The sequence below is a fragment of the Sphaeramia orbicularis genome, chromosome 19, assembly GCF_902148855.1.
Source record: "Sphaeramia orbicularis chromosome 19, fSphaOr1.1, whole genome shotgun sequence".
Lineage (NCBI taxonomy): Eukaryota > Metazoa > Chordata > Actinopteri > Kurtiformes > Apogonidae > Sphaeramia > Sphaeramia orbicularis.
The window spans coordinates 33,280,039-33,293,713 of record NC_043975.1 but is presented as its reverse complement, the minus strand read 5'-3'; the positions used below and the strand labels follow the sequence as shown (position 1 = coordinate 33,293,713).

Sequence of the window (13,675 nt, the reverse complement as noted above, 5' to 3'; positions counted from 1 at the left end):
CACATCTAACACATGTGCAGACTGCCTTCTTCTCCATTTCCTTCTATTTCCATCCATGTCATTCATCATTCTGGCATGTTCATGTCAATAGATGATGAGACTAGTCTAACTAGTTTGTCAAGGTAGTAACTGCATTACATCTGCTTTATAATTTATTGTATTGTCATAATTAGCAGGTGAGGCTTTCACTTGTACAGGTATGTGCAGCAAAATTTGGGACCTAACCAGCCCCAAATATGTGCGAAATTTAACTATAAACTCAGATCAATTTACTTGTGTTGTACCATTTATATAAAGCACTAAATAGCATTAAAAAAAATAGAAACAAACATGATTAAAACTCTGTCAGACAAGAAAAAATGTATATGATGTTGCAAAAAACAAGATTAAACTCAATAGGACAAGTACTAAAGAAAAATACAATAAAATAAACATTATATCATGTCTGAAACTATGATTTAAAAGCACAAACTAAATAAATTAAGCAACTTTATTAACCAGGGCCGGTGTGTCTTACAGTTTGGTGGCATAAAATCAGATGACAACTTCACTTGTGCATTTATAGGACACATAATGTAAATGAAAAGCAGTGGAGGACCTGAGTTACTGAGAAGAACGAGACAAAACTTTTATGTGTCAGAATACATGATTATATCTTACAAAGACATTAAAAGTTGTGACACAGGCTTGTTTTTTTGATATAATTTTTCTTTAGCATAACCAGTTAATGATTCCTTTGCTTTAGTTTCATGTTGGATGAACTTCCCCCTCCTTCCTAATTCCATATGCTCTTTGGCCTCTTTGTACCCCTCCCCGTTGCTGTCGACCCCCCCTGTCTGCCATATCTACACGCCCACTCCTCTAATACACTGGGTTAAGGGCATCAGTAGCATTCTTCCCAGACATGTGCCTCTGTCACTCAGGCACATGCAGCCACACAACTACACCACACACTCAGGTTTGTTTCCACTGTGTCCTCTGTGTTCCCTGTGCTCTGTCTGTCCCAGGAACTCGGGCCTTCTCGCCCCCTTTTTCTCCTGCAGCCTGAAGCGACAGCCTTGAATAATCTCCCTGAACTGCCTTCAGGGAAACCTTTCCGTGTGGATTTATAAAAGTAAAAAAAAAAAAAAAAAAACCTCTTAGAAGAACAGAAAAAGAAGAGAAACAGCTGTCAAGTGTGGACTAGCAGTTGAGGGGAAGTTCTCGAGTTGTTCTTCAAGATGGCACATGTGAAAGGCTGGGTCCTCGGGCTCCTGCTGGTGCTTCTGTCCCCACTCCAGGCCCCACTCTGCACCGTGGCAAGTGCAGACGCCGAGAACGACGTCCACACCAGGTATGTAGAGGAAGTCATGGCAGATGAGGGTGAGAACCTGGAGGGTGATGACGGTGCTGGTGAGGAAGGAGATGGGGGTGAGGAAGATGAGGCTAATGAAGAGGAAGATGGGGAAGAAGAGGAGGAAGAGGAAGCTGAGGAGGAGGTAGAGGAGGCTGAGGAGGAGGAAGAGGCTGCAGAGGAGGCTGAGGAGGAGGAGGAGGAGGCTGAAGAGGAGGAAGAGGAGGCTGAGGAGGAGGAGGCTGAAGAGGAGGAAGAGGAGGCTGCAGAGGAGGAGGTAGAGGAGGCTGAGGAGGAAGAAGAGGCTGCAGAGGAGGAAGAGGAGGCTGAGGAGGAGGAGGCTGAAGAGGAGGAAGAGGAGGCTGAGGAGGAGGACGCTGCAGAGGAGGAGGAAGAGGAGGAGGAAGCTGCAGACGAGGAGGAAGAGGAGGCTGAGGAGGAGGACGCTGCTGCAGAGGAGGAGGCTGAGGAGGAGGAGGAAGCTGCAGAGGAGGAAGAGGAGGCTGAGGAGGAGGAAGCTGCAGAGGAGGAGGCTGCAGAGGAGGAAGAAGAGGCTGAGGAGGAGGAAGCTGCAGAGGAGGAAGAGGAAGAAGAGGCTGCAGAGGAGGAAGAGGAGGCTGAGGAGGAGGAGGCTGCAGAGGAGGAAGAGGAAGAAGAGGCTGCAGAGGAGGAAGAGGAGGCTGAGGAGGAGGAGGCTGCAGAGGAGGAAGAGGAGGAAGAGGCTGAGGAGGAGGAAGCTGCAGAGGAGGAAGCTGTTGAGGAGGAGGAGGAGGAGGAGGAGGATGTGGAAGAGGAAGCAGAGGCCACAGAGGCAGATGAGGAAGAAGAGGAGGAGGAGACAGTGGAGGCAGAGGATGACGGAGGTACGCTTTACTGTTCTGTTAGTCCAGTTTATGTGTTTAAAGAAAAGACAGTAAATGACACAGTTACTGAAAATGATGCTCGTGTGTTTAGTCTGTGAGTGAATCCAGACTCTGAAGGAGCTTTTGTGACACAGATCAGTCATTTATAGGAACAACAGTCACACAGCACAGTCTGAAAATAGACCGGCTTATCTGCACGCAGGCTGGCAAACAGCAGTATCTGAACCACTCAGATAATCTGTTGAACCAGTCCGACTATTTTGAGATCCTGAACAGGTACAATCGAAAACAAACATATAAAAGCCTCAAAACTAAATGGAACAAAAACTAAAATACCAATGAAGGAACTACTGAGAGGCAGTTGTAGACAAGGGCCTCTAACAGAGTTACTTTAATCCTTAGTAACTGAATTTATCTCTACTTTTAACCTTCCCAAAGTGAATAATCAGCATTTATATTAATATTAACTTCTGCATTTTGGAATTTTTTTCAGTGAAAGTCAGTTATTTTTCTGTATGCACTTTCTTCATATACATGTTCATAAAAGCTCGTGGTAAATTCATGGGTTATTTACATCAAAACGGAAGAAAAACACTTTAAAAACAACCATCTATAACCACTTTTATTTATCAAATTCCATGGGATTTACTGGTGAATCCATGTTGTAGAAGACGACGGTGTTTCCATGGTAACCACAGAGCCTCTGAACGTCCAAATGGGTCATATTTGATGACCATGAAAAGATGACAAACTGTATTGTACTTGAAATATCAAAATGTATTGATATGATTAGTGGTTTAAAAGTAATTACACATTTCTGATTAGTAGATCAAAGTAGATCTGTAGAAGTGTCTGTTTCAGTGTCATAAAAGCTGCTGTGAGTATGTGCTTGTGTTCCTTTTCTTCAGTGGTTTTGCTTTTACTGTGTGTTTTAGGGTCAAAACAGGTGGAATAACACACAAAGACAAAGAGAGGAATTGAAGTTTGGCAGGTTTTTTTTTTTTTTTTTCCACAATATTTTTATTAACTTTTTAACAGCATAAAATCAGGCATTTACAATCAATATATGCTGTCAGTTTGCTTCATTAAACTCAAAAACAACAAATACAAAATTAAATAAATAGAGACGGCTGCAACCTAAATCCAAATATTGTCCAATAATCCTGTTGATTATCTTCCTAATCCCCAGACAGGTGAACCGTCCATTAGATGTCAGAAAACACTGAAAAGTTTTCAGAGTATACCAAGGTCCAAAATGGCGCCCTCAGTTGTCTCCCTCTGTTCACAACCAAGATCCAGCACTGATCTTTTTGAAGGACAGTATTCAAACTGATCAATTGATCATAAAAAAAAACAAAAAACAGTAACTATCAATTCGACAGTTAACAGCCTATCCAAAAACTGTTTTAGCTCTAAAAGCAACAAAAACAAACAAAAAACCAACAAATGAACACAGACTCAACAACAATTTGCTTCTCTGATATTACTGAATGGTAATCTATACTAAGTGGATTTTAAATTATAGTAAATACAAAATGTATTGCATACTTCAGAAAAAAGTAAAACTTGTAAAAATGTAGGAACTGTACTGCCTACAGCAATCAGTCAACTTGAACATCTGTTAAATCAAGATTCTTGGCATAATTAATAAAAGGTCTCCATATATTCTCAAATCTGTGCTGTTTAGCCTTCAATATGTAAGTGATCCTTTCTAATGGAAGGTCTGATAGCATTTGTCTCATCCAATGAGCTGTATTTGGTCTGTGAACATTTTTCCATAACTGTGCAATACATTTTTTGGCATACAGTAAGCTGAGGTCTATAAAGGTTCGTTCATTTTTACTATAATTCTGTGTCTCTGAATATAAGCCCAGCAGAAAAAGCTTAGGGTCCAGCGAAATCTGTTTTGAAATTATCTTCTCAATTATAGCTCTTACCTCTTCCCAAAACTTTTGAATCTTTGTACATTGCCAAATACAGTGAAACAATGTCCCTCTATGTTCCAAACATTTTGTGCATGTGTCTAGTATATTTTCTCTGTATCGATTTAGTTCCACCGGTGTCACATATGTCCGCATTAACCATTTATATTGTATTAGTTTTAGGCGTGTATTAATACTTTTGGATTGGGCATCAGCACAGGCTTTTTTCCAGTCTTCATCTGAAATTTCACTTTGCAAGTCCTCTTTCCAGGCAAATAACTTAGATTGTGAGCTTTCAGATGAGCCAGATGTCAGCAAATTATAAAACTCTGATATGATACCCTTTCTCAAACTGTCTTTTATCAGCATTTCTTCCAGCGGAGATCGTGGAGGTCTGGTGAATGTATTGTCTTGATTCACTTTAATAAAGCTTCTAAGCTGGAGATATTTGAAGAAATGTTTTCTACTTAGCTTGAATTTAGACCTCAGTTCATCAAAGGACATCATTATATCTGAGTCTACCTTATATAGATCCTGGATCATTCTAAGTCCCTTAAGGTGCCATAATTTAAATGTTGCATCTGCTCTACCTGGTACGAAGAAGTGATTACCCCATATTGGACTATACTGTGAAATGGAGTATGTTTCTTTTAAGTATTTTTTTATATCATACCATATCTTTACCACGTGTTTTACAATTGGATTTTTAGCTTGTTTCCGCAATCTTTTTTCTGTGTCTGAATGTATATATAAGGGAAGAGGTAATTTTAGACCATAAGATTCCATTTCAGTCCAGTGAGGAGAATCATTTTTTGAAAAATAGAACATAATAGACCTCAGCTGTGCAGCCCAGTAGTACCACATCAAATTTGGACATTTTAACCCTCCTCGGTCAAACGGTAAATACAGTAGGGACAAACGAAGTCGTGCCCTCTTATTGTTCCATATAAATCCAAGAAATATTTTTTTAACTTTACAAAACAAGTCTGAAGGTGGTGGCAGAGGAATGTTTTGAAATAAGTAAAGAAATTTAGGTAGAATGTTCATTTTTAAAATATTAATTCTCCCAATTGTAGATACTGGTAATGACATCCATTTATCAATAGATTCATTCGTTTCTATCATCAAAGGTTCGTAGTTAGCACTGACAACATGTTCTAGCCTTGGTAAAATCTGTACTCCCAGATATTTAAATTGTTCTACAACATTAAATTGAATTACCTCAGTGATTGGGTTCTTTCTTTCAGTTGCATTAAGTAGTAGTATAGAGGATTTAGTATTAATTACTTTATACCCTGAAACAACACCAAATGCATCTATTAGCTGTGACAAGGTTGGAATTGTTTTATTTAATTTTGTCATCATTAAAATTACGTCATCAGCATACAAAGCTATTCTGTGCTCCGTCGGCCCCACTGTTATTCCACTAAACTGAGAATGTGATCGCACTGCTATTGCAAAAGGTTCCATTGCCAGTGTAAACAGTAGGGGCGACAGAGGGCAGCCTTGCCGACATCCTTTACTAATTTTTATTGGTTTTGAAACATTTCTATTTGTTATAATTTCAGCTGTAGAGTGTTTATATATCACCTGAACCCATTTTATGAAGTTATTTCCACACCCAAATTTTTCTAAAACCCTGAAAAGATAAGGCCATTTAACCCTATCGAAGGCCTTTTCGGCATCTAATGATAGAAGTGCTGTGTCAGGCATTTCTTTATTTGCATGAATAATATTCAATATCCTTCTCACATTGTGAAAACCTTGTCTTCCCATTATAAAACCATTTTGGTCTCTATCAATAATACTTGGCAATAGCTTTTGTAAGCGTTTTGCTAAGAGCTTACATATTATCTTAAGATCAGAATTTAACAAACTAATGGGTCTCATGTTTTCACATTTGTTAGAGGGTTTACCTGGTTTTGGAAGTAAAATAATTAAGGCATTATTGATAGAAGTTGGGAGACTGCCATTGTAAAATGCCTCTAAAAACATTTCCAAAAGCGGTGTTAGCAATTTATCTTTAAATGTTTTATACAGATCTATTGGGAGACCATCTGGTCCAGCCCTTTTCCCTGACTTCATATTATCGATAGCATGTTCTATTTCGTCTTTAGTAACTTCTAGCTCTAGATCTTTTTTTATTTCATTTGGGATATTGGGTATAGATAGTTCCTCTAGAAATCTATTCAGGTTTGGTAAGTCTGTTTCATTATTGGTATCATATAATCCCTCATAATAATCTCTAAAAGCATCATTAATTTCTTGAGGATCCACTATAATTTGGCCATTGGATAAAATGGTTGTGATTGATGTTTTGGTTTCTAATTGTTTAATCTGCCATGCTAATACTTTACCTGATTTATCGCCTTGCTCATAGAATGTTTGCCTTAGTCTTAAAAGACTAGAAGCTGCTCTAGAGGCAGAAATTTTGTCATATTCAGCTCTCAAAATTAGTAAATCATTTTCCAACTGTGGGTTACTATTCTCATTAACTTTTTCTTGGAGAATCCTTATTTTCTGTTCCAGCTGCAGTCTTTCCTCACGAGCCTTCTTTGATTTTGACCCAGTATAACTAATAATATGTCCTCTGAGAAAGGCTTTAAATGCTTCCCATTTTGTTCCCGCAGATGTTTGTGTAGTATTAATTTCAAAAAACTCATCTATCTGTTTTCCTATATATTTTACAAATTCTTCATCTTGTAACCATTTATGCTGAAAATGCCATCTAGGCGGGTCTTTTGTCAATTTTTTATCTATGTACATCAAACAACATGGTGCATGATCTGAGATCACAATATTATCATAAAAACATTTTGGAGTTTTTGATCGTAGTTCTGAGGAAATTAAGAAATAATCTATTCTGGAATAAGTCTGAAACCTGTTTGAAAAACAGGAGTAAGCTTTGGCATTTGGTTTCAATTCTCTCCATATATCCAACAGATTCATTTTCTTAATGAAGCGGTTAATTACTGTTCTACACCTGTTGTGTGATTGATCTGCTCCTGTGGATCTATCCATGTTGGGGTTTAACGTACAATTAAAATCCCCGGCTATTACATGTTGTCCCGCTAGTGTTGATAGCATAAGGAACAAATCTATGAAAAATTTTGAATCATCTATGTTAGGACCATACAGGTTCACTAAATTTAAATTTTCTGAGATCAGGGAACCTTGGACTATTAAGTATCTTCCCCTTTTATCTTTGATTACATCTTTTACTTGAAATGGTACGGTTTTATGAATAAGGGTCATAACTCCCCTGGCCTGGGATGAGAATGACGCTGTAAATACACTACCCTGCCACCTCCTCCTAATCTTTTTATTATCCTCTTCTAATAGATGAGTTTCTTGTAGAAATACAATTTTAGCGTCTATATCTTTTAATTTATTCATGACTTGTTTGACTTTTCTAAGTTGCTGCAGACCTCTACAGTTCCAAGAAACAAACTTAAGATTTACTCCTTGAGACATTCCAAATGGAAAATAGTAGATTACCTTGCCATAAAGAAATAAACTTATTGAGAAGCATAACATATCTGGATGTTAGAACTACATCCAACATTGTGAACTTGAACATTTCCCTCGTGCCCACAGTTGTGGGAGCCCCCCCAAAAAATCTCTTGTCTCCCGTTATCGCTAGCGACAGTTCCACACTTAGTGAGGATCAGTCAATCCACTTCCTATTTCCCCTAAACTAACAAATCTCTGCTGCTGCTGTTCCTATTGAATCATTACTTAACTTATCTTGTCTTAAGTTTACACCTCATAACAGTTACAGATTTTATTCCCCTTATAAAATATACCAAATTATTATAATGTATGTTTTAAGATTGGGATAGATGGAACTTTAATATGAAATATAAATTCTAGTCCATATATTTTTTTACATGTGCATGGTTATGTGAAAAGCTCGTCCTATCTGCTAATTATTGTATCAGACAGTGAGGTTGGATCGTTTTAGTCTGTTATAGCACCATCCTTCAAATACAGCACATTGCCACAGTCTCATGTACTTGCATTACCGTTATTGTTCCTCGTCATTTAACTGTCCGCGGCATCTTCCCGGATCTTCTTTATGAACGTTTGTGCTTCGTCTGGGGTCTTAAAAGTGCGAGTTTGTCCTTTATAAGTTACCAAAAGGTTGGCAGGGTGAATCACTCCATGTCGGATCCCTAGATTGCGCAGCTCCTGCCGGACCGGGTCGAACTTTTTCCTCAGTTGGTGTATTCCCGTAGCCAAGTCTGAGTAGAACCTGACTTGCTGGTCTTTGTACCGGATCTCCTTTTTAGCCCGTGCAGCGGTCAATACTGACATCCTATCCTTGTAGTTGAGAAACTTCATTATTAGTGTTCTCGGCGGCGCTTTGCTGTCCCTCATCGGTCCGATTCGGTGTGCCCTTTCAATTACCACTGGGGTTCGTAGAGTTACAGAATCCAGCAGCTCTGGAATCAATTTCTCCAAAAAAGAGCATGTGTCCTGGCCCTCAGCTCCCTCTGGTAGTCCTACAAGTCTCAGGTTGTTCAAACGAGATCTGGTTTCCAAGTCCAGAAGCTTCTCTTCCAGAGTTTTGTTTTTTGACTCCAGCTTGTTTACTTTAGCTTGCAGGTTAGCTACCTCGTCTTCGGCACTGGATATACGTATCTCAGCTTGTGACACTCGCTCAGAGCAGTCGTTTATTTCCTTTCCCATAGCATTTATCGCCGCCATAATCCCATCAAATTTGGTCGAAAATTCCGTTTTCATTGAGTTTATTGCAGCCAATACAGTATCCATTTTGGCATCGACAAGTTCTCCGACTCCATTAGCCCCCTGTTCTGCCATATCGTCATTAGCTTTCTGTGTTTCACCACGAACTTGGTAGTCAGTTAGCTTCGGCTGCTTTGATGCTTTGTTCTTATCTTTGCTCAACTTTCCAACCTTCGGCATTACAGCAACCACACTAGCACTATGTTATGAAGCCTCATAGCAAAAATGACATCTTTTTTGTAGAAATTGTAGCACCCAGGAAAGAGCAGCGCGAGATGCGTCTTCCTACGTGGCCGCCATAACCGGAAGTCCAAGTTTGGCAGGTTTTTACTAAATAAGGCACTCAGCATTTACATCAATAAGAGACTTAGGATGTTGAACGTGAACTGTGAACTGGAACACAGAACAACAAGTATTTGAATTTAGGCCCAGTATTTTATTTTTTTTTCTCTGTTTTTTAATATACAGGGTGGGGAAGCAAAATTTACAATATTTTGAGGCAGGGATTGAAAGACAGTGTATGACCAATTAGTTTATTCAAAGTCATGAGAATTTATTTGCCACAAGAAAACTGACATAATAGAAAATGTTTTTATTCTATGTGTCCTCCTTCTTTCTCAATAACTGCCTTCACACGCTTCCTGAAACTTGTGCAAGTGTTCCTCAAATATTGGGGTGACAACTTCTCCCATTCTTCTTTAATAGTATCTTCCAGACTTTCTGGTAATAGTTTTGCTCATAGTCATTCTCTTCTTTACATTATAAACAGTCTTTATGGGCACTCCAACTATTTTTGAAATCTCCTTTGGTGTGACGAGTGCATTCAGCAAATCACACACTCTTTGATGTTTGCTTTCCTGATTACTCATGTGGGCAAAAGTTTCTGAAAAGGTATGGATAATAGTGTTAGGTATGATTATGACATCAATATATGTTTGGTTTCAAAACAATTGACGTAGTGCCTGCTGAGAAAAAACAACTAAATGTTCACTGTAAATTTTTCTTCCCCACCCTGTATATATAAATCAGTCCAGCTGCTTTTTGGTACCTGGTTGAACTCCAAAAAGCAGTTACATGGTTAAAACTTGGTAAAAACACAGCAAAAACATAAAGGAAAATCACCACAATGCTACAAACAAATGTAAAAACAAAAAACCATAAGGAAAACAGTGTGAGAAAAAAAAAAAAAAAAGCCCAAGCTGTCTATTATTATAGTGAGTCGTTCTCACTCACTGCTCTGTGTTTTGCCCCATATTACACAGGCAACAAGGGGTGCACTGAGCATGCTCAGATGTCTATGGAAAGAATAAGGTCTATTGGAATTTTTCCTATTGAACAAACAGTCAATTTTTAAAGAATATTTAGAATAAATCATGCATTCAGAATGCTCACCACAGACATGTTAGGGGTTAAAGGGTTAAAGTCTCATATGATGACTACAGTAAGAGCAGAAATATGAGCTCAGGAGTAGAAAACCAGTGGCAGCAGATGTAAACATGTGATCAGCTTGACATGTTAGCAGAACAACTGTAAGACTGATGAAGTGAGGGTTAAAGATGTTTGAGTCAAAGTGCACTACAGTAACACACACTCTTTACACTTGCTTTTTCCTTCTTTTTAGTTCATTTATTTAGCTTGAGTAAAAGTGTTCTTCATCTAAATCCCTGGTTCTGAATGCTTAGTGTTTACAGCTATCAGTCTGACATTTTGCACTTCCACTCCATTCTGTTGTAAATATGTGTATAATCTGTATAGTTTTATTACTTTTGTTTTTATTATTTTTTACTGTATCTTTATTCATGCACACTTTTTCTTGCACTTTATTCTGTTGCTGCCGTGATAATTGAATTTCCCCGTTGTGGGATCAATAAAATCTCATCTAATCTAATCTATGTGGCATGTGCTTTTACTGGAAACCTGTTCACAACAACTCAAATATCCTTAAATCTCTGCTGACTTATTATTATTACTATTCTTATTATTTTTTTTTTTTTTTTTTTTACAGATGATGCTGAAGATAACGCCACAATCGAAGAAGAGCCCGCTGCCGTTGAACTGCCACACTACAGCTCAGGCTCTCTGTGTAGCATTTGCACCATCTGTGAGGTAACATATGCACTTATGCTCTGTAAAAAAAGGAACCTGTTGTTTTTACAGAAAAAAACTGGCAGCTGTGGTTAGCAGAACAATACTGTAAAAAATACATCAAACTGTAAACATATTTATGGAGTACCATGTGGATTTAACATTTTAAACATGTATAGTTAACATTGGATTTAAATGGGCTGCACTTATATAACGTATTTCATACACCTTCTGGGAGCAATTTAGGGTTCAGTGTCTTGTAAGGTCACTCAGAGCCAGGATTCAAACCACGAACCTTTTGGTCATTGGGCCCGCTCTACCAACTGAGCCATAGCCACCCACTACTTCATGCATTTAAAATGTTATATTGTTAAATGATTACTTTTTTATTACTTTTTTATTAAAAAAAAAAAAAAAAAGCAAAAAAAGCAAATAGGCTGTCATCTCAACATTGTCGTCTTGCAATTTAAACGGCACATTGTTTTTCAATTTACATCTTTATTTTCTCAAAATAATAGAAATACATCATTTCTACATAAAAATCTGGTTTTGTTCACATACTCATCCTGTAAAAACTACAGCTATATTTGATTTAATTGTTAACACACAATTCTTTTCAAATAAATGACTTTGCATTGTATTTTCACTTAGTTTTTTTTAATATTGCATTCTACATTCTACAACATTTTGGTGTTAATTCTAGTCATTTTTTACAGTGTGCAAATGGATCCTGCTTATATGATTGTATTTCATGTTTATTTTTAAAAGTAATCATGCGCTTTTATTATCTTTATGTCCTTAGCACTGCGCTACTAACTGTGACAACTGCCCCTGTGAAGATGGAGATGAGTCAGATCAGTGTCAGCAGTGTCAAGTAAACACCCTCAGTGTAAAATATTTCGGATGATAAACAATAACTTTCTGGTCTATTTACATGAAACTTGGTTCTGTTCCAGGAATGTGCTTCCTGCTATGTCTGTCCCATCCTGTGTGATACAATTTGCACTCCAGGTAGCGTACATTTTGTACAACTCATATTAGATACCACACCTTGTATACTTTCTTTTATCTTTGTCCTGGTTTAATGTCAGCATTTTTCTTTACTCAGGTGGTTTTGTCGATGAAATCACCGGCACCCTGTTTCAGTAAGACTCCTCACTTCTCACAACACACTGTCATGTTCGTGGATATAATATGTGTGTGTTCTTGGGGTATTCTGAGGGTTTTTTTTTTTTTTTTTTGCAGGACTGTTTCTTCTCTCCTCTGAGCGTCCAGGAGATGGTGCTGTTCGACACCATCCTTCAGTTGCATCAGGCAGTCCAAGATGGACGTATTCACCTGCAATATGAAGCTTCAACATCTACAGCTTGTCAGTGACTTTGACAGCTTTAAACCTTGAATAGAAATGTTTTAACTTAAGTTTTTTTTTGTTACAATGAGACCTGAAAAAAGTCACTTTGAAAAGCCCTGTCTAATTTCCCTTTATTAATGAACCACCAATTGCACATTTTTACTGCAACATGACTGAACCATCAATACTTTTTGCTCTGTCTTTGTTTTTTTTTTTCTCTTTATTTTGTAGGACCATTGTTGTAAAAGTGTTTAGTTGAGCAAAAATGTTTCTAGGCCAGTTTGTATAAATGCACTGGAAAGAAGATGGAGAACGCTGCCGATATATTACCACCCATCATTGTGGATTACAGTGGGACGTCACATTATAGGTTCTTTGATTTTGTTACAATAAACACTTGGTAATACAGTAACAACGTCTACATTATTGTGGATTGTCGTGTGATGTGGATTTTTTTTCCCTTTTTGTGTAATATATTCAGTACTAAATAGATTAATGCTAATTTTTCTGAGCTTCCATTGAGCACAGTTAAATTACATCATGTATTTATGGGTTATACGGACTAAAACTGCAAAACCTTACATTGCAAAAGTCCATATATTAAAGCTAACAACAGTGAACGAGCCCAAACATTCCCTGGGTTGTTTTCTATAAAAGGCACTACAACTATTTACTACAATACATGCATTAGCATATATTTGGGATTTCTTCGCTTATAATAACAGTGATCACAATCATTGAATAGAGACAATAAGTACAGGCTGTTAATGTTCCAGCCAGGAGGCGATCACATGAGGTCCTGCCCTGTGTGTCAAGGGAAAACAAAGAACTTTATCTTTATTTATCAGTGAAGAAGTAGGCCAATTGTCTCCTTCAGGTGTATCATTGAATCAACACAGACAGAGTCAGGGTTTTACTGACCCTTCAGTGGGAAAATATTGATAGAACCTTCTGTTTGTCTGCTTAGTTTCTCAGCTGAAGTGAAAGTAAGTGTAAGTCACATTTTTAGCTACAATGAAACTTGTGATATTTGGAGGTATAATTAATTCAGGAATCTTTATTAAGTATCTGTGTCAAATTTTTAATTCAGTTACTTGGAATGGTTCACACAAAATGTTTAGCTTACTTCTGTGACATACTTTTTCAACTTTTTTTTTTTTTTTTGCCAGGGGTTTATACATTCCCCAAAAGTTGTCAGCTATAATCTTATATCAGACAACAATGGAACAATATTAATTTCTCAAAACTCCAGGAACTGGTCTCCTCAGTTCTCAAATGTTTACAGACTGTTGTCAAAAGAAGACTAGATGCTACACAGTGGTAAATGTGGTCTAGTCCCAACTTTTTGGAGATGTTTTGCCTCAATTAAATT

The 13,675-nt window shown here is 37.7% G+C and overlaps 1 protein-coding gene across 1 annotated transcript; it reads left to right on the top strand.

Moving 5' to 3' along the window:
• The first annotated feature begins 959 nt into the window (after positions 1-959).
• LOC115439416 (cilia- and flagella-associated protein 251-like) lies at positions 960-12,735 on the top strand. Its single transcript, XM_030163256.1, has 6 exons — positions 960-2,196; positions 10,873-10,973; positions 11,755-11,826; positions 11,909-11,963; positions 12,061-12,097; positions 12,198-12,735. Exons 1-6 carry the CDS (start codon positions 1,221-1,223, stop codon positions 12,217-12,219), a joined length of 1,263 nt encoding a protein of 420 aa, XP_030019116.1. The 5' UTR covers positions 960-1,220; the 3' UTR covers positions 12,220-12,735.
• Positions 12,736-13,675: the final 940 nt, after the last annotated feature.